This window comes from Pholcus phalangioides, unplaced genomic scaffold, assembly GCF_987345545.1.
Source record: "Pholcus phalangioides strain wild (caught in Gottingen) unplaced genomic scaffold, Ppha-v1.0 ptg000010l_1, whole genome shotgun sequence".
Classification (NCBI taxonomy): domain Eukaryota; kingdom Metazoa; phylum Arthropoda; class Arachnida; order Araneae; family Pholcidae; genus Pholcus; species Pholcus phalangioides.
The window spans coordinates 29,000,114-29,022,081 of NW_028301603.1; the positions used below are offsets into that span (position 1 = coordinate 29,000,114).

The following is a 21,968-nucleotide window of genomic DNA, read 5'->3' on the forward strand; positions in this document are numbered from 1 at the left end:
TTGTGAGCTTGACAGTTCGGGTGGTATGTGGAGCCAAATGTCATCGAATTCAGACAAAAAGACACTTCAGATCATGCGCTTGCTTGCCATTAATCGAAATTTAAAATATATACATAAGTTTATAATACAAAAGTTCGCTATAGGTGACCACACCTTTGCTTGGCAAAAAAAACTAAAAAATAAAAATTCCACGGATGTCCAATATGTCCACCCACCTTTTTTAACAATGCCTTTCATTCACAAAACAGTGTGGCTATTGAAAGTGGTAAGTCAATGTGGTAACCCAAAGAATGCTGACCCGCAGATGTGACTGGTGCAGGGTCGTCTCAAGAGCAGCATCATAGGCACCCCCAGGTCAAGTGATTTTTCTTGGGGCTTCCTACCTTCAATTTACATAAATTATTCTCAAAAATTGATAGAGATGTGATTATTATGAGGGCCCCCGAGGAAATGTGTTAAGACGGCACTGGGCAGGGCAGGAACTGAAGGGGGACAGTTGCCAGAATGAACCCTATATCTGAAACAGACGTATCCATATCAAGCATAGCTGAGGCACTCATATACAGCATCAAAAACCATTTTTTTGCACGTTAAACACATCACATACAAATTTATAAGTTGAAAAATAAGTGGGGAGAAAACGGATTCAAACCTCTTACAATCAACCTTATGACTCCTCTTCGTTCGATACTATTGGGAGCAGAAGCTGAATATTCTAGAGCATAAATTCCAGCAGATCCCGTCTGAATATTTTCAAGAAAAAGTGAAGTTCTCCCAGCTTGATATCCAATGAAGGCATTCATCGATATGGAATCTTTCAGCCAGAAAGACGACAAATATGGTAGAGACTGAACTTCTTTCATCGATAATGTTACACTCTCGTTCACGTTCGCTGTTATGGTCAACTGATAAGGTAAAAAATAAGCTGAAAATAAAAACCAGCAACAAATAAGGGTGGGGAAGTATCTTGTTCATAATGGAATTACGACAAATAATAATAAATCATTATTAACCGTTTCGCTCACAAGGGATTGGTAAGAAATTTGGATGATCTCTGTTTGACAAACTGGCGATAAATATGATACAAGTTTTTATAATCTTGTTCTAATGTAATGGTATGTAAGAAAAAGGAAGGGAAAAAAGTAAGAAAAAAACAAATGAAAGGAAAACGGTATATTACTATATTCTCTCTTATCTGTAATACTTACTGATACAAATATATACAAATACAAATACAACGCCACAACAGGCAAATTGCCCAACGAGGTGGCTGACTTAAGAACATCATGGATCCCCGAGCCATTTTTTTTGGAGGCCCTACCTACTACTGCTACACCACACATGCACCCCCCCCCCTCCGCGGAACCCCCCAACGAATCGGTACATGCGGGAATGTGCGTGTACGTGTAGTGCAACCTGACGTAAAGTTTGTTTCTGTGTAATGCTTGTTATGTGTAGTGCTGTCATCTGCCCCCAGTTTTTTATCTAACTATGAGTGAAGTGTTATGGTTGAATGATTTACCGTTGTAGGACTGTTGCTCTCTGTGGCGAGACTTTTTAACGGGGAGATCGGCTCGCATTTGCGCCTTGAAGTTGGGAACCACAGAAAACCAACTTCAGCCGACCACCACTGTGGGGTTCGAACCCGGATCCTCGCATCACGAGTCCGGCACTATAACCACTCGACCACCACAGCGGATAAGATATAGTAGAACCTATTTAATCTTAGCATAGAGGCTTTTTACACAGGGCCGACATTTCAACTTTTTCCGGGGGGGGGGGGGCAAAGCACATGTACTCAATGTATGTATATATATATACCATTTTTAGTGTATTTTTAAAAGCCGGGGAGGGGGCAACGGCCCCCCTGCCCCCCCCCTAAATGACGGGCCTGGCTTTTTACCTCTTCATTAAGGAGATGAAAATAACTACTTTTTTATAGGGTTGCAACAAAGTTTTGGTGATGAGGGGGGAGAAGCAAGAAAACAGATAGATTTGTTTGAATTTATTCCACTGGCATTTGGACGTAATATTATGTCCTTGTGAAGTGGTTAAAAAAATAATTTTAACGAATTATTTTTTAGTGGACGACGACGATGTATAAGTGTCGCTGTATATGAGCCTTTACACTAGAGCTAGGACGAATATTTGGGTACTATTACATATTTGGCTCTTTTGCCAAATATTTGGTTTGGCCAAACGTTGCTTAGGTATTCGGCCAAACATCTGTGTAAATCACCAAAACTGATCTTGAAAAATTATATTAATCCTAATTTTCAAATACATAAAAAATTTATACTAATTATATTTTATTGTGCGGTGTATATCCCTTTCTGTGAAAGAGGTTATGTTAGGGCAAATTTCTAGAATAAGGAAAACATGAAACTGAAAATAGAATTATACTGCAATAAGGCGAAAGTGAGCATGAATTACATACATCAAGTTCACTACTGAAGGATGCATATGGACAAGATACAGTGATACCTTGGCTAATAGATGCTTCGACTTATCAATTTTTTGGTTAACAAAGATTTGTTTCAATATTGTTCTGCCCCAGCTTATTTCTGATTCAGTTAACAGACATTTTAGTTAATATGGAGCATCAGCTCCCATAAACCCCCCCCCCCCTCGTCGTGAACTAAATTTTTGCAACAATCAAAATGAACCCAATGAGTAAATCGCTTTTCTTTCAGCAAGATTTTGAGCCATTTCATACAAAATGAATAAGCTAAAAGAAAATGTATTTTTTTTAAAAAAAGCCTTAGACTCGAATGGTTTCAGTGCATGGCAATCCTTGATACCAAACGGAACAGTCTGGATATTCTAGGAAGGAACTCATCTTTTCCATCTGCATGTGTGTGTGAGAGAGAAATGAGCTAAAAGTTATATCATACATCACAACAGCTCATGCACTTTATTTTTTTTTCACTATTTATTTATTAGTTCAGTGATGGAGGCAGAGGATGACCAACAGTCAAGAATGAAGCAGGCGGATTTATTTTGAATAGATTCTAATTTGTCTATATTGGAGAGAGTACAGGAGTTCCAGATTTCACAGGCATATGAGAGTACGGGAAGGATGTAGGTTTGGAAGCAGAGATGTCTGAGGTGACGGGTGGAGTTTTTGAGGTTCCGACAAAGAAAAAAAAAGGTTTTGGAGACACTTATGAAAGACGTAATCAACATGGAGATTGCAACGGAGGTCAGCAGAAATAATTACACCCAGATATTTGGATATAGGCTTATATCTATTGGCTGTGGCTCACAAACTCGACTACATAGCGTAAATTAGGCCAGGGCCACTCTCGTGTCAAGCCTGGCCCAATATATTCCAAGGTCGGTCATGGGCAACTAGTATGGCTGCTCCACTATTGGCAATGATGGTCAAATATTGGAGACTGTAATGTATTGGAAGGGTGGTTGAGCCAAACAACTAGTGCCTTCCAACCCAAGTCAAAGGAGTAGCCTTCTTTCTCTCTCTCCCAATCTGTCTGACCACACATTGGCCAAAGAATGGTAACAGTCACGATACAAAGAATTGTTCTGTAAAAACCGGTTCTGTTCTTGGCAAATATTCTCCAAAGAATATTGGGCCAAGCTGAGCCAGTGTGTAGCCAGCCTATGTCGCTGCTGCTTCTTTGCATCAGGGGAAGGCAAATATTGGAAGAAAATATTTAGGAATGACAATTGGGCCAGGCTTGACACGAGTGTGACCCTGGCTTTAGTGTATAAAATAAGATGTTCAGTTTTTCATATTCCTTTAAATTAGAATTAAAAGGAAGATGAAAAACTGAACATTGGATCAAATGAAAGATATTCACAAATGAACATTCACTACACAATACAATATTCACAAGCATTCACAACTGAATAAAGGATAATTATCCTTTATTCAATTGTGGAGGCTTCTATTTCAGCTTTTGGTCAGTTTAATTTTTCTTTATAGTGCTTTTTGGTGTTTTACAGAAGTTTCTCTGAAATTTTGGGAAAATTCTCAGAATGAATTAAACTACTTTCCATAGAAACCTTGCTAAAATTTGCATTTCGGCTAACGAAAGTGATTCTGGAACGAATTATCTTCATTAGCCAAGGGATCACTGTATTAAGATGCTGAAAAAGGGCAAAAGGAGCAAAGAGCATCTAAAGAGGAAAAACAAGAAAATATGAGTCATAAATTTTATTTGATGCATTACTATAGTTAACAGTGTAAACAACAGGGTCGTCTTAAGAGCATCATGGGCCCCTGGGCCAAGTGGTTTTTCTGAGGCCGTACAAATTCTAGAAAATTTCAACCAAATCTCATTTTTATGAGGCCCCTGGGCCATGCCCGGGTGGGCCCATGCGTTAAAGCGGCACTGGTAAACAATGGTTGAAATGGTTCAATTGGATGCAAAATTGCAACCAGTGTTAAAAAAATTGATTCTTTAAAATACAATATATAGGCCTATCATTGTTAAATTTGATTATCAGTATCATACTTGTATCAATAAAAATCTTCCAATTACTAGTTTTTTTATATTTAATCAAATAATAAATTACATAATCAAAATTCAACATCAATCCTTTGAAAAATTTTCAATTAAAAACACCAATTTTATTTATAACTGTGATGAATTTCAAGAAAATTGATATTTGACCCAACCGCAAACCGAATATTCAGTATTTGGCCAAATCACAATCAATCCCATCCCTACTTTACACAACAAAATTTTAGCAGGTATCGGTGAGCAGAGAACAGATGCTTTTATGTTAGCAAAATGAGTGCCTTTACAACCACGAATCCCACTACAAAAGAATTATTGTCCTGATGGGTTCTACCATCTCTCAAAATTCTGCTCATCATCTTTCTAGAAACAGCCTGTTAAGTTTATAAGGTGAAGGAAAAAATTATTAACTGTTTATAAGTTGAAAGTGAATTACCATCTTTTCTCATTGCTAATGAAGTTATAATCGACAGCATACTTTTCGAAGGGATGCACTGGAATCCGCTACCACCAAGATCTCTCGATCCCGGCCAAGTGATTTGGTACACGGACAAATTACCTTTAGAAAAATATATATGTTAAAAATATATTTTAAAAATATATGTTATAAACCCTAATTTATACAGAAACTATTGTTCGAATAATGTTATGTTTGACGTCAGTTCAAAATCAGACATTTTTTATCAAAAGTAGAGATTATTTATGAACTCGCTAAATTAAACAAGTACCAGCATCGTTGGCATGTGGATGCTTTTCCAGGTAAGGAGGAGTGAGTTCCCTGTTTATGTAGGTATCAAAACGTACTTTGCGACCTTGCGGAAAAATGATACAGGTTTGTGTATGATTATTTCCATCGGTATATAAATAATTTCTGTGCATAGACGAAACATCGAGAATCTTTTCTGTAAAACGAATAGAAAAGAAAATATAGCTGAACATTGTTTACACAAAATTGAGAAAATTCAGAAAATACATTGCATTTAAAAATAGAACTAGATTTCTCATAACTAGAGCCCGGATTATATGCATATACAATAGCATACTTTAGCATTTTTTGTATTAATCGCATTGTGCGATTAATTTTTAAGATTATTTTTGTCTTTTTATTTTCCAAATTTAATTGAATTTCACCATTTGACATTGTTCATTTTAGGGCAAACTTTTAGGCATATTTAAATGCAATTTTTTGCAATTCTATAAATAAACGCATGTTTTCTTCATTTTTTTTTTTGCATACTTTTTAGTTATACTGCATATTTGTTTTCCCCTTAGGGTCCTTCAATACTTTTAATATGCATATTTTTTCAATTTTATTCAGATTTTTCTTCTTTTTGTGAATATTTTTCCATTTTTAGATCACATTTCTTCATTTTTGAATGTACTTCTCTATTTTTTTGCACATATTTTCTCTCTTTAGGGGAAAACTCCAGCATTTTTATATATAAATGCATATTTTTTTTCATTTTATAAGTATATTTTTCTATATCCCCATACAGCAGAGGTCATCAACCTTTTTCTAGTCGTGAGCACTACTTGTACTCATCATCAAAAGAAGAGCACCCTTACGGCAAGATTGACATACCGACAATGCGTGAAATCGGGATGATTTCAATCCTTCAATGCAATTTGTACAAGGTGTTTACGTGAAACATTGATCAAGTGCTCGCGAGAACAAAATCAGATATGAGCGTCGAGCACTCTGGGTGCTTGCAAGCAAGGGGAAGATGCCTGCCATACATGCTTATTGGGCACATTGAAGACTTTTAAGCCCTATTTTCTATTTTATGCATATTTCAGCTTTTTAAATGCATGTTTTGACATTGTTAAATATATATTTCAGTATTTTTAAATGTAGATTTTCACAATTTTTATGAGTTTTTCATTTTTTGGCACTTTCAAATGCATATCTTCATCAGTTTTTCATGTTTAATGCCATACTTCAGCATCATTGTAGAGGGATTTGTTTTCATTCTTCCCACATACTTTGGATTCCATGGCATATCCCAATATTTTTAAGATTTATATTTAGTGAGTATTTCAGCATTGTTTAGTGCATATTTAAACTTTTTTTTTAACACATATAATCCAGGCTCTACTCATAACATTTTTGGAGGGGAGCTTATGACATCATAGGGCAGCAAGACAAATTATTTGGCATTTGTCAGTGAACTTCAGCAAGAAGATGGGTTGTCTCCAAGATACATGTTTTTGGGTATATCATGTAAAAACACAACACTGCGCTCATCATTCCAGAATCCGGTTATTTATGAAACAACATAGACTTTGGCAGTGTCTTACAGTATGTCACTGTCTTACTCTGTACTACTGATGGTAGCAGGGCTTGTTTCTCACATGGGCAAACGGGACACATGACCAGGGCACCAAAATATTGGTTGCTCTCTTTATTATAGGCATGGGCCCTTCCCCCCCCCCCCAATGAACACGGGGGGGGGGGGGATGAGGAATCCCAGGGTCCAAACTTATGAGAAACAGGACCTGGATGGTGGCTTTATGTTTAAGGAACTCCATCAGTATTAAGGCAATGTCTACATGAGAGTAGTCATGTTCTTAGCAGATGGGAGAAACAAATATGCCTGACTTTTGCTTTCCTTTTTTTCATTTCCATCAATGCACAAACCAGTTGCGACTGCATCATCACAGACTTCTACTATATAAGACTTTGGGGGCATGGTACAAGCAGGCCCGTCATTTAGGGACGGGGCGTTGCCCGCCCTGGCTTTTGAAAATACACTAAAAATGGTATATATATATATACATACATTGAGTACATGTGTTCCCCCCCCCTGGAAAAAGTTGAAATGACGGCCTTGGGTACAAGTCTCGTTGATGTGACAATCAAAAATAGATTGTCACAAATACAAGTTTCAATGCTTATCTCTTGAATCACCCTAATCAGTCATCTCTTTGGAGCACAGCAAATTACTGAAGGAAAATACATAGCACACGTATGTACCGTCAAGATGATGACCCATGACAGCTTTTGATTGAGATCCTTTTAAATGAGAAAAGAATAAAGAATTATTCGTTCTATTTTTTACTATCGCAGTACATATCACAAAAAAAATTACTTACCGGATACCCTTGGGTTGAGGAAAATAAAGCTACCTCTATCTTTGTAACCAAGTCCGCCATAACTATCGAAATATAAAATTGAACTATTTTACTAAACACACACACAATAAAAACCAATAATAATAACCAACAAACATTTATAAATAAACGAACATAATTTTGTTAAGGTGTGTTTACATAGGCTTATGCTTATTCAGTTTCTTAGTGGAGAAAAAGAAATACACCACAATTTTACTTTTATTTTATTTTCCAACTCGCACAAACCAATTGCGATGCCATGGTTTTTTTGCTATAAAAAACCCCAACAAGTCACAGCATAAGTCTCTTTAATATACGGGCCATCAAGAGAACATTGCAAGTATGACTTTCGTTGCTCATCTCAAAAATCATTACAACTTCCCATTCACATTATACAAGAGCTTGGCAAATCACTTGAGAGTTTCGACACAGCACGAGTGAGTAGATATACCTCTATAGACTTCAATTGGATGGGAATGATCAAGAACCATGGTTCTCAAAATGTGCTTTGCAGGTCCTAGGGATGTCACCAACTATTGTCAAAAGCATAGGCGCCAGAACCTGGGGACCGAGGCTATTTGAGCCCAAGCGTGGATCCAGAGGGGGGAGCAATGGGGGTGATCATCCATCCCAAGAGCAGAATAATATGGAGGAAATTTATCCCGTAAAATGCAGGATGATTTGATGCACCTACACGAAAAGTCAGAGTGCACACTAGATGAAATTTGCAACTTGGCACGGATTGGTTAAAAAAAACCCCTTGAAATTCAAGTTTTTAACACTTCATTCTGAGCTTCATGCATGGAATTCTGAATTAATTTGGGATGCTCAGACCTGTGCATGCTTGATTGTCTCGTATTTCACAGGACAGACAAATTTCCCCATATTATTCAGCTCTTAGGAAAGGTGGTCGTCGCAAATGTGAGCCGATCTCCCTGTTAAAAAGTCTCGCCACAGAGAGCAACAGTCCTACAACGATAAATCATTCAATCATAACACTTCACTCATAGTTAGAAAAACTTGTGGCAGATGGCAGCACTACACATAACAAGCATTACAGAGAAACAAAAAACTTCGTCAGGTTTCACTACACGTACACGCACATTCCCGCATGTACCGATTCGTTGGGGGGGTGTGGGCGGGGTGAATGTGTGGTGTAGCAGTAGTAGGTAGGGCCTCCAAAAAAATGTCTCGGGGATCCATGATGTTCTCAAGTCAGCCACCTTGTTGGGCAATTTGCCTGTTGTGGCATTGTATTTGTATTTGTACCAACTTCTGGATCCATGTCTCAGTGAAGGCAGACATCTTCAGCTAGAAATGGAGTGGAAACAGGCCTTTTGGCTGTGAATGAAGCTGAGGAGGAGGATATCTTCAGCTGTGACTGGATTGGAGGCAGGTATCTTCTGCATTTGAATGGAGTGGAAGCAGACTACTTCAGATTCCAATGGAGAAAGGGTAGACATCTTCAGCTGCAAATGAACTGAGACAAATACCTTAGGCTCCTATGCCATTGCCCACAAGGGTGGGACTGACAGGGCTCCAGTCCTGTGGCATAGAATGATTTTTTTTTTTCACACTATAAATTCACAACAGAGAAAAAAAGCAGCCCATGAAAAGTCTGGCCTAGGCGCCCTGCTGCAGGATATGGTAGAGGGAGGGGGTGATGGTCACAACCTGCAATTTTCGTTCAACTAATGCATAAGCAGAGACAAGTTTCAAAGGCTGGAGAGGGAAGCGCGATAATCATGATGTCAGCACATAAAGATAGAAATATATTAGATCAGTTGATTCTATCATGAGATATACAGAAAGAGAATCATATAGGCTATATAGACTTAAGTCAAGGGTGCGGGCCACACTTCATTGGTTTGAAATCTTGTCACAGGCCACTTAAATGTGCCGCAGATTGCTTATGTGATCTGGGAATGTGTCGAAGGCCACTCAAGTCACGTGGAAGTGTGCCATGAGTGAGTTGCTTGAGTGATCTGAAACTGTGCCCCAGATAACTTAAGTGGTGTGGAACTGCCCCACTTGCTGCTAAAATGATCTGGAACCAGGGTTGGCAAGAAAACTGGGTTTTTGGTTTAAACCAGTTTTTGTTTAAATAGCATTAACATTAAAAACAATAAAATTTCTGAAAAATCATTAAAACTAATAATTAATTAAAATAAAATGTTTATTAATGCAATTAATGCTATTTCTATATTAATTAAACAATAAATATTTCTTAGATTTTAACAAAAACCAACTTTTGCAATTTAATTATTTTTTGCATAATTCAATGACTTACTTTATGTTTGAAAATTCTTAATGTTATCACTAACCATATAATATAAAGATGTTTTCTCTAGTTATTTTCAGTATGCTTAACACTAGAACTGCAGAGTGGTGCAGTTTGACACAAATCAAACTTAATTTTCATTTATCTCGAAAACTTAGGCGCAGATGTTAAGAACATTTTGTGACTTTTCATGATATCATATGAATATTAATTCGCAAAAATTTTATTATCTTCACATTTTGTGTTTCAGAGCTATAAGCACTTATGCCTAGAAGCACGGTTTGGGTCATTTTGACCCAACATACTATTCTATAGAAAAAAGGGGCGTAGAATTTTTTTGAAAGTGGTTACCCTTTCTAAAATTATTTGTAAATGAAGATAGTGAAGAATAAAGGTCTTTCAAGGTCAAGGCCAATTCATTATCAGAGCAGACTATCTTTTTATCAATGGAGGAATGGCACAAGTAGAACTAAATATTTTTTCCTTTGTAAACTTGAATACACGTATACAGGTCTGGAATTCTGACGGGACTCAATAAAGATCTTGGAAGAGTAAAAGCTTAACTCTAAAAAAAATGTGTTACTAAAATTTCTGTAGGCAAATGATGTCAGAGAAAAAGAATAAAATTCTGGCTTGCACCAAATACATTTTGCACGGATTTTCAAACCTTGGGGAGTATCAACGTCCAATGAATCTCTGTTTCAGAGCACATAGTGATGCAACTGATCAAGCCATTTGAGAACAAGAGTAGAAATGCCTCAACCGACACCTTTTTTTAACTACACTGAAGCTGGCTCAAATGCTAAAAGCCAAAAAATACGAGCTTAGTAGAGACGTTAAGACGAAATTGAAAAGTAATATTATCTGACACAATAAAGATAGTGAAACTACAGTTGTATGGAACAATGATGGAACAATGCCACAGTTACGATTTATCAAAGAAAGAACGATATAAGTTTTTCATTATTCAGCATGCTTCATCTGGCAGTCGATATTGGCAGTTGTAGCCACAAAAAGCTTCCACACACACACAAACTATTTCACACTACAATTCAACAAAGTGTAACGATCGTAGTTGTAGCAATCAAATGCCCAGAAAATATTCAGTGAAGGTTGCATCACAGAAGTTTTCCAGAACATCCCAGATCTCACTATAAAAATATTCCTGGATTTTGTATAGAGCAGTACAGAAGGCCAGAACTATTTTTTGAAAGCAGTTTGTATACGAGTTGCGTTCATCATACATGTTGCCCTTGCGCAAAGGGAAACATTCGTGTGCTCTTGATCATGTAACTGTTGGTGAGAGATCAAAATAATAATAATAATAGTAATAAATAAAAATAAATGAGTCTGATGTCAGGTAACACAAAAATGTAGAAACAAAACTGCTAATTTTTGCATGGGTTGTACGACTTCAACATGCGATGAATGTGCAAGAATAATGAAAAAAAAAATTGCTCCAAACTGCTCATCATAAATTCCACTTATCAATAAGAATTCAATATTTGACAGAATCATATTATAGACTTTTTCATATTCAATTTGACACGCTTATTTTAAATCTTTGTCATATTATGGGATGTTGCGATAAGCAAGCTTCCAAAGCTTGTTTATCGCAAAAATGTCGGGGGAACTGATGGTAATTTTATGCCTATTAGGCTTACCATCATTAGAAACATTTTTGCAGTTTGGAGCAATGTGAGAGGTTCTTTCTTGAGAACGACCTCCTCATTGTTCCATATTTTCCAATTTTTCAATTACTTCTCAATTTTGGCCTTTTCATAATACCTTTTTCATAATTTTGAGTTACGTGTATAAAGCAGCCTTTTTGCGCTGTACTCTAACTTTAAAATTTGAGAAAATAATTAGGGAAATTTAAAAAATTATTTAGTGAATTACTAAATGATAGATAAATGAGGTCATGTAAAAACCCATTGATTTTATGAAGGCTCTTTTGGTTGATTTTTAAAATGTATTAATACCCACTGGGGCCAAAATGACCCAAAGATGGCAGTTACACACAGAATTTTCACAATGTCAGTTAAAGCCGAGTTTTCCTAGGAATAGGTGTTTTGCAACGCGTGGACCAAACTGTATAATTCCACGTCGGCAGAAAAGTGTTACATAATCACGCTACACGTTTGTGTTTTCCTTACGTGGTGAATCAGTTCAGGGCGGCTTTATAGTATATGGCCCTGGCATCAGATACTCTGTTGTCTGCATGCTCCGGTTTGAAGGGAAGGAAAAGAAAACACAACAATGAAGTGAAGATCAGCCAGTGATGGTAACTCGTGGGAAAAATTTGACCGAATTTCTTAGCATTTTCGGCAAATTTTGAGAGTTCACAGAACAGAAGAATTTTTTGAAAAAATAAAGAAATTAATGCAGTGCAATACTTCTCTATTGTAAAATACTTAATTACATATGTTTCCCGCTAGGTGGCAGTACATTTTTTTGAATGAATGGGAGAAATTTAGTCAAAAGAGATATTTTTAGGAAAATTTTGCAGGACGAGGTTATGCAGGGTTTTCTACAGTGCGATGCGTGCAGCATAAAATCACTGATTGGTCAAAGAACCTGAATTGCAGATTTCTAACCAATCAGCACTTTCACACTGTACACGGCACTGAAATTCTACTCCTACGAAAACCCGGCTTTACCATCATTGAGATCAGCAAAACGCTCAGCGCACGAAGCATTTGATTCCTCCAGAAGCAGTCCGTCTATCACGCCCGACCCAAAGTGCCGTCGTTAATGGTATTACGGTATGTAGGAAAAAAATTGCCATACTGCTTTTTTTATTAGTGAGTGGATGGCGTGCTGCACTGGGCGAATCACGTTTCACACGGCACAGGAAACCTGCTCCTAGAAAAATGCGGCTTTAGGGTTAGGTGCTTTTCTTTTACCTGTGTATGATACAGAATGAATCGTATATTCCTCTGGGATGGGCGAATAAGCGTGTTAAAGCAGCGCCATCGTTAAGCCGGGTTTTCCTAGGAGCAAGTTTCCTGTGTCGTGTGCAACGCGATTCGCCCAGAGCGCCACGCTGTCCACTCACCAGTAAGAAAAGTAGCATGACTGTTTTCCTACAGAGCACAATACGCCTCACGACAGCGCTTTACATCGGGCATGATTGGCCGACTGCTTCTGGAGGAGTCAAATGCGTCGTGCACCGCGCGTTTCACCGATCTCCCTTCATTTTTGTTGTGCTTTCTTTCTCTTCCCTTCAAACCGGAGCATGCAGACGACAGAGTAGTTCTCTCTCTCTCTCCCTCTCTGATGCCAGGGCCATATACTTTATATAGCCACCCTGAGCTGATGCGCCACGCTAGGAAAACACAAACGCGTAGCGTGATTATGTAACACGTTTCTGCCGACGCGAAATGATCCAGTTCGGTTCCCGCGGCGCAAGAAGCCTATTTCTAGGAAAACCCGGCTTTAGTCAGGTGTTGGGGTTAAAGCCGGGTTTCCCTAGAAGCAGGTTTTCTGTGCAGCGTTAATCAGGCAGCGCGACACGCCATCCACTCACCAATAAGAAAACCAGTTTGTTCTCCTACAGAGCGCAATACGGCTCACGACAGCACTTTACGTCGGGCGTGATTGGCCGACTGCTTCTAGAGGAGTCAAATGAGTCGTGCACCGCGCGTTTTGCCGATGTTCTCTTCACTCTCGTGTGTTTTATTTCACTTCCCTTCAAATCGGAGCATGCAGACGACAGAGTAGCTGATGCCAAGGCCATATACTATAATATAGCCGCCCTGATCTGATGCACCACTCTAGGAAAACGCGTAGCGTGATTATGTAACACGTTTCTGGCGGCGCAAAATGATCTAATTCGGTTCACGCGGCGCAAAAAACCTAATCCTGGGAAAACCCAGCTTAAGCTTACCTGTTTTTGATTGCGTGATCCGCTTCGCATTTGGTTATACGTCTTGGACAAGTTGAAACAAATGTAAACAAACATTCAAAATGCGTGCTGTAAATATTAGTCGTGAAAACACGACGGGTCTTTACACCATGATTTCCCCCCCCCCCCCCATAACTTTCAAAACTTTTGAGAGGTATGGAAATGAGAAAAATTGATAATAAATACCAGCTTCATTTCTAGTTTTTTGCATAAAGAGTTCTCTACAGAATCATTTTATTTTTTTGTAGTTTTCGTTACCGTATATATAAACTTGTCCAGAATGACCATACATCCCGTATTTACTTTGACAGTCCCGACTTTTTTGCGAAAATGCACCGGTTTCCAAACAAAATTTACTTGAATTCGTTATTTTCACATCAAAAATGTTGACGCAGGTGATTTTCATAGCTCAATATACAATGGCGACTCGCTGCAGCGTTGAACGTGTCGGAATGCGTCATTTTATCAAAAATAGGAATTTCGGGGCCCCAAGAAAGTCTGCCTCGGGGCACCGAGAAGGCTCGCTAAGTCCAGTTTATTTGAGCGAAATCGCTAACCCTTGCGTCTAATGATAAAATGCCAATCATAGAAATATATGACATCCATATTTATTATGGGCATTTTTTTCTCATCCACCTGGTTGGGCATTTTGCCTGTTGTGGCGTTGTATTTGTATAGCAGAACAAAATATTCGTTCAACACTTATTTTAACAGCGAGACTGCCGTGGAAAAAAACAGTAGAGTAGATAAGTATGTAATATAGTACTCTTTCTATCTCACCCTCCCCTATTTCAGCACCGTATTAAAAAGATACACTGTATGTGATAGGGTCCCCAAATCCAGGAGTATAGACAAAACGGGGAGAGAGAAAAAAAGGAACTTCAGTTCATAGGGTTGCAATAAAGCATCACGAAGATGAGGGAAGAGGTAAAAAAGGAAACAGTCAGAGCTGAAATGAAGTTCTTCCACTTGCGTTTGAACGAGATATTTTGTCCGTGATTGTTAAGGGGTTAAAAGTCAGCAAACAAAAACACTTTGCGACATTTCTTTGAAACACAATTCTCTTTATTCACGGGATGTCTGGTAACTCTAATCTAAATTAACAGCAATTTGTTTTCACGAACAGATGATCTATGTTGGAATGATTTTGGTTAAAACCAAACTGCGTGAGTGCGAGATTGTTCTTTCAGCGGGTGCTGCTATGGTGTATATTTGTGTTGTTTGTGAATCTGCTGAAATTATTGGGAATTCCTTTATTTATTTATTTTTTTTTTTGAGCAAGAAATGTACTTACAAAATTAGCATTGATCATGAATAAACAACACTCACTGCGAGCTTGAAAATCCAAATCTTACAGACCCTCGGTAGAACGAATAGAAAGGTGTCCTTCGGAAGATCACGTTCCTTGCGGATGCATTCCAAGTCGATATTCGGAGATCGTGCACAGCTGACTTGCATATAGAGGAATACTAGAAATAAAAGAGCTTACACGTATGGGAAAGAAAAGGTCACCGTCGTAATCAAGTTTCAATACACTGTTTTGCCATTAAGTACACGTGGAGAAACGTATCTTACATATGTGTATGTTGATGTTCCCCAGAGCACGACATGTTTTCTCTCGTGGCAAGGATACAGACAGCGAGCGCTTTATGAAATAAAAATTAAAAATTACAATTGAGAAATTCATATATTTTTTTTTAATTGCCAAATCAATTGCGAAAAGATGGGGGAAAAAACTATCCTCGGATCTCTTCTTCTTGCGCGAATTGATCAACATGCAGGGCCGGAGTTTGACATGAACAATGGGAGGGGCTCTAAGTACAGTAAAGTAAGCATGTTGAACTCCCATGAGTAGACTTACCATATTTCTTCGAGAGAAATACGGGACATTGCCAGTTATTGCCAAAACCAAACAAAGTTGCTAAATATTGTTGAAATTACGGAAAATCACAATGGAGGGAAATGATGCATTACTACAAATAGCAGTGGATTAAAATGTATTCCACGAAAAAAAAAACCGTTCACCAAGTGTGGGAGATTAATATTCTCATATATAGTTGTAATTATCATAAAATAATTTATAAGTTGAAAAATAATTTCAATCTTTGACTTCAATAAAGAATAAAAATTTAAGTAGGCTTCGTGTAAAATACGGGAAAAACCGGGACACTTTTTCCAAAAAGTCGGGACAGCCAAAAAAACAGAAAATACCAGGACTGTCCCGGGAAATACGGGACGTATGAAACTATAAGGCAAAGGTGTTCAAACTTTAGCAGAGTGTGGGCCATTTCATTAATTTGAAAACGTATCGCGTGCCACTTAATTAAGTGATCTGAAACAGCGCTGCAGGCTACTACTACTAAGCCATACATGCGCCTCGTCCATATATATATGGATATATTCTCCCCGGAACTTCTAACGAATTAGTACATGTTGGAATGTGCGTGTATATATAGTAAACCTTCCGTGAAGTTTGTTTCTGTGTAATGCTTGTTATGTGAAGTCCTGCCATCTGCACCCAATTTCTTTAAACTACGAGTTCTTTCAACTCATAGTGAGTGAAGTGTAATGAATGAATAATTATACCGAAGGCGAAGTAGCTCAGTTCGATAAGATACTCGTCTAAAGTACTAAAGGATGTTAAGAGATGTCGCGAGTTCGATACCCGGCTCGTCCTTGTCAGAAAACTTTCCTGACGCAAGGGTACAACAAAAAAACGGCGACTTGACCGCAGCAAAAAAAAGAATTGTTACCGCAGGGATTCCCCCATCGAGGGGTTAGCGCACCAACCTCTCGATGAGTATAAAAACCAAGCCTGTCGTTCGGAATCAGCAATAAATTGTAGGTTTCGGTCTAATTAGCCCTCGGGTGCAGAAAATGACCGTGGTGAGACAAAAATGTACAAATTAATTATACCGTTTTAAGCCTCCTGCGGGGAGATCGGCTCGAAGTTGGGAACCGCAGAAAACCAACTTCAGCCGACCACCACTGCAGCGACGGTGGGGTTTGAATCCGGATCCTCGCGATGCGAGTCCGTCACTATGACCACTCGACCACCACAGCGGCAGCACCACAGGCTACTTTAGTGATGTGGAAATTTCGCGCGGGTCACTTAAAGGATCTGTAAATGTGCCGCCGGCGCTTGAGTGATCTGTAAATATGTCGCGGTGGATTGAGTGATTTGTAAATGTGCCGCAGTGATGTGGGAATAAGTCGCGGATCACTTAAGTGATATGGAACTGCGAGGCGGGACATTAAGTGCAGGGATCTTGAATCCTGGGAACTACACGACAGCAGAAAGGCACCAACTGAAGGGGGGGTCGATTTTTTTTTAGGTGCCAAACTGAAGGGCAAGGACGGTTTTATATCACCAAATATTTTTCGCTTACAATATTATTTTCGCAAGATATTATTATACACTTGAAAAATATCCAGAACAGGCTATGCTTAAGTGATCTGTAAATTCGTCGCGGGCAGTTTGAGTGATCTGTAAATATGCCACTTGGGTGACCTTCCGCGGGCCACTTGACCGATCTTTAAATGTGCCGCAGTGAATTCAGCGCGGATCACTTAATTGATGTGGTGCTGTTTGCGGTTCACTTAAGTGATCTAGAACTGTTTCGCGGGGTACTCGTGATCTGAAAATGCACCGCGTGTCGCTCAAGTCAGGGCCGTAAATAGAGGAGGGTTGGGGGGCAACTGCCCCGGGTAGGAGGCGGAAGTTTTAGGCGGGAACAAAGAACACCGTTACAAAATTATATAATTTTAAAGGTGTTTTTTTGGGGGTGGCAAAATAATGTCTGCCCGGGCGGCAAAAACCCTAGTTACGGCCCTGCTTAAGTGATCTATAAATGAGCCACGGGTGGTTAAAAAATTTTGGAAATGTGTCACGGGCCCTTGAGTGATCCGTAAGTGTGCCGCGGGTCGCTTAAATGATCTGGAAATATGTTACGGACCAATCAAGTAAAGTGGAATCGCACCGCGGATAACTTGAGTGATATGTAAATGTCCCGCAGGTCACTTAAGTGCTCTGAACCTGTGTCACGGGAGTCACTCAATTGCCGCGGTTTGCTTGAGCGATCTAGAAATGAGGCGGGGCCCACTTAAGTGATGTGGAACTACACCGTGGGTCACTTGAGTGATCTGAAAATGTGCCGCTTAGTTCTTTTTTGCAAAATTAGGTTTAAAGTCTCGAGCCACATCAGATTACTCTGAGAGCCATATTTGGCGTGCTGAGCATGTATGCTATAAGGTCAAAGATGCTTAGCTACTCGAGGAACATATGCAAAAACTTAGTTCCGCATTGGGATAGAGGAAACAGATGCGCAAATAATGTCTCGCCAACAGCACACTAGAGGTATAGGTAGTCTCAATATATGGCGGTGCAGTGGCCGCCAAGGTATTCGTCGTGTCGTGGATGAACTCCTTGCACGAGCGGAGAATGGAGAGGCAATTATCTTCCCCCCCCCACCCCCACATCGTCTGTGATGGAAGCTAACTCTGATCTAATAAACTGTACAGGGTTATCAAAATTAAATTTCCCCTACGGCATTAAGGTTGCCGTAAAGCAATAAAAATTCTTAACTATATTGGTCCGTGGATCCAGCCGGGTCGGCCCCCCGGTTAAGGGATTTTTTTTAGCCCCACCTCGCGAGAGATATTTACTATCGAAAATTTCAATCAGGCCTCATTTTCTCAAGGCCCCCCTGGCACGTGTTGAGAAGGCATAGTTTCCTGACAACCCCTCTCCAGCCCTTGAAGACTCGTCAATGGTTAGGAATAAATCCGAATTGTGCAATTGCTACATTTACACATTTCAGTGATGGCAGGCAGAGAAGCCATGAATATTAAAAGTATAACTACATTATCTTGACAGGAAAGGGACACCAGATTAAACAATAAAATAAAAACAGGCCCTGAAATGGTCGCCCCCCTTACGTGCACGTCTCGTTCATGGCGCAGCTCGTCTTGAACCCTTCGGCAGAGCAATCGATGTCACCAAGATTCTTCATGCGGCAAACACCTGTTTAAAAAATACAAATTATTTATTCTGCAAGCAGATACATAAAATACGACAAAAATAGGCTCTTCGGAGTGGCGAAACCCGCCTTTTCAGTTGTTCCACATTGTGGCAGAGGCGAGGCCACAACTAAATGCTTGGTGGGGCACAACGGGGGGGGGGGGGGAAGCAGGCGGGTCTGGTGCAGCGGGCGCTGGACCAGAGGGGGGCATATATTTCACCCTTCAACTTCTTCAACATTACAAGGGGCGCCAAAATTTGTGCTTGCCCAGTTTGAAAAAGCATCCAGTTAAGGCTCTGGTTAGCCGGGTCAAGCCAACACCACCTATAGAACAGGTGGCAATTCTATAAGTGGTGTTGGTCAAGCACGCATTTTGGCGTCCCCTTGTAATATTGAAGAGATGATATCAAAGGGTGAAATCTGCGCCCCTCTTTGATCCGACGCCACTGTCAGCAGACTCGCCTGCCCCCGTTAGTTGCGACCATTTAGAGCAGTGGTTCTCAACCTTTGCAATCCCGCAGCCCGGTTTGATTCATTTTTGTGAGTCGAAGGCCCGGTCAAACACACGACCAACGGAGAATGAAACGGCTAATCACTCGCTGCTCGTTATGACTGATATCAGGGCCCGGCGGTTGAGAAACACTGCTTTAGAAGGCACCAAAGTGTATGTTTGCAAACCAAGTACTGAAATACATAGTTGCGAGCCTGCTTTGGGATAACATTCAGGAATCCACAGTGGTTGTTATTTGTCAGTATAGTTGCACTATATATTACATTACAAATACATATCAATGACATTTCCTAGGGTGCACGCACACATGCGTCCTCATTTCTTAGTTTTGGAATCTGGAAACTCTATGTGAAAGGCCGTGCAGGGCCGGAACCAGCAGCGGTGAGGGTGGAATAGAAATGGTCATGATCCGGGTTGTGTTCAGTTCGATAAAATTGCTGACAGAGCCACAACGGGGGGGGGGGGGGCAGCGGATCTGGTACCCCGGGCGCTGGACCAGAGTGAGCGGAATTCACCTTTCGACTGCCCCTTATACATTACACGGGGCACCCACCAAAATGGCCACGTGTTCCGGCCGAGAATGGTGCCTGGTCATTTCACAAAAGAAGACGCACCAGTGAGGACATACCTATAATCAGGGAGGAGCATTCAATTTATTTCATTCGTTGTGGAAGGCCTTTCTGAGCACTCATCATTCTCGATGCCTCATTATTTCTTCCTAATTCGTTAAGGGTGATCAATTCGAGAACATAGATCTTTCACCGTACGGTGATTTAATTGAAAAGTCTTTCATTGGTTTTCGCAACTATTACAAAATTTATGTTATGAATATTATGATTTGACGAAAAATTGTACTTGTGGCGACATCTCGCGATTATGGGTATGAAACCGTTGTTTTAGTTCTTTTGCGGAAAATAATTTCAGAATTACCACAACAAATGATTACAGAATCATTCAAAGCCATTTCGGATTATAACTAAGCTGTAATTAGAATTAATTAATTTAGCCAGTAATTAATCAAAAAAAATTTCAGAATCAGTGAAAAAATTATTTAATTATTCAAGAACTAATCACAAAAGAAATAATTTCAGATTAAATAAAATTTTTCAATTAGTTTTCGTCCCTGTTTAACTCGGAGCATCATTGGCCCCTTCTATTAAGATGGCATTAAATTAATGTGTTGGTAGCTCTCGGGCTTCATGGAAAGTTTAAATTTGGTCCGCCGAGTCTGAAAATTCTTGACTTGATCTACAGTAATTACGTAAGAACTCAGAAAAGTTTGGACCATTATTATGACTATTTAGCTAGAAATTAGGTCGTCGATTAGCAGGAAAGGAAAAAAGAAACGCCCAGAGAGACTTCGGAGTTTGGTTGCAATCACCATTTCATAAGCACTCACCTGCGTGACTGATGAACAGCACATACACCGTCACTGAATAAATAAACTTGAACGTGAGAATCATATTTTATACCCTTATCAGATTTAAAGCAAAGTTACCGAAAATCTCCATCAATTCAACACGAAATTGATCGCAAATGTAACAGAATGATGTTTTTGAAGAAAAGTAGGGAAACGGAAACGAGGTGAAAAGAGTAGTAAAAAAAAAGAAATAAATGACGGAAATGATTTCCAAGAAGATTTGCCACCGGAACCGATGATGTGTTTAGGCTTCAATTTCAACAATTGCGTGTGCCCTCAAATGTAAGATGCATATTGTTGTTACATTCAAATTAATTTTTTGCTTAGAATTCATCGAGATTGCGTTCTCCCCCAGCCAGAGGCGTACCCACCGATGAGCATAGGGAGAGAGAGAGCGGCCCGTTATTAAATAATTATTATTTCTTCAATTTTAAATGCACTTTTTATTAGGTTAGTAACTCGAAATGTTTCTCTAGAGGGGATTTCCATGTACCCTACCCCCCGAAAAAGTTCTGCGTATGCGCTTGACTAGAGATCAACCGAATGAAGTAACCTCTTCGTCATGCTTAAGATCATAAATTAGCATTTCACAATGAATCCAGTGCCGCCTTAACGCATAGGCTCACCCGGGCGCCTCACACAAATAAGAGATGGTTGATATTTTCAAGAATTTTCCAGGCAGGACCTCAAAAAAAAACAAAAAAAAAAACCACTTGGCTCGGGGGGCCCCATGCTCTTAAGACGGCCCTGAATGAATCAAGGCCTTCAACGCATGACCCGCGGGTCACACTTGGACATCGGAGCTTTTTGTCGTGGCCCGCAGATCATTTTCAGAAAATGAATGAAAATGTTGGAGAACGATTAATTTTAGAAATAATTAAAGCTAAATTTTGAAAAATAATTCCGCAACAAATTTGTGTGTGTGTGTGTGAACTCAGACTTATTGAAAGAAATAATTTTTGAAACGAATAATTTCAGAATAAGTGAAAAAAATAATTGATAAATCATTGAGAGAAATAATTCCGTAATTTCTGATAGAAATGATTTCACAATCAATAAAAGAATAATTGCATAATTATTGAAAGAAATTATTTCAAGATACACTGGTGAAATAAATTAAGAGAATGTGCATATTTTATCGAATTTCATGAAAAGAACTGAACTGAATGTAAAACCACTGCTTCTAGACAAAAATGCAAATCTTGTACGTCAAATACTACGTAAGCGTACACG

At 39.3% G+C, this 21,968-nt stretch overlaps 1 protein-coding gene across 1 annotated transcript in view; it reads right to left on the bottom strand.

Moving 5' to 3' along the window:
* The window catches only part of LOC149081234 (receptor-type tyrosine-protein phosphatase T-like), a 65,040-nt gene extending 48,969 nt beyond the window's left edge, over window positions 1-16,071 (bottom strand). Inside the window, exons 1-6 of the mRNA XM_089238309.1 lie at window positions 16,052-16,071; window positions 13,766-13,852; window positions 7,578-7,639; window positions 5,213-5,386; window positions 4,921-5,043; window positions 653-925 (exon numbers count right to left, since the gene is read on the bottom strand). Of these exons, the coding sequence (XP_089094435.1) occupies window positions 653-925; window positions 4,921-5,043; window positions 5,213-5,386; window positions 7,578-7,639; window positions 13,766-13,852; window positions 16,052-16,071 (739 nt within the window). The remainder of the gene's footprint in view (window positions 1-652; window positions 926-4,920; window positions 5,044-5,212; window positions 5,387-7,577; window positions 7,640-13,765; window positions 13,853-16,051) is intronic.
* Window positions 16,072-21,968: the final 5,897 nt, after the last annotated feature.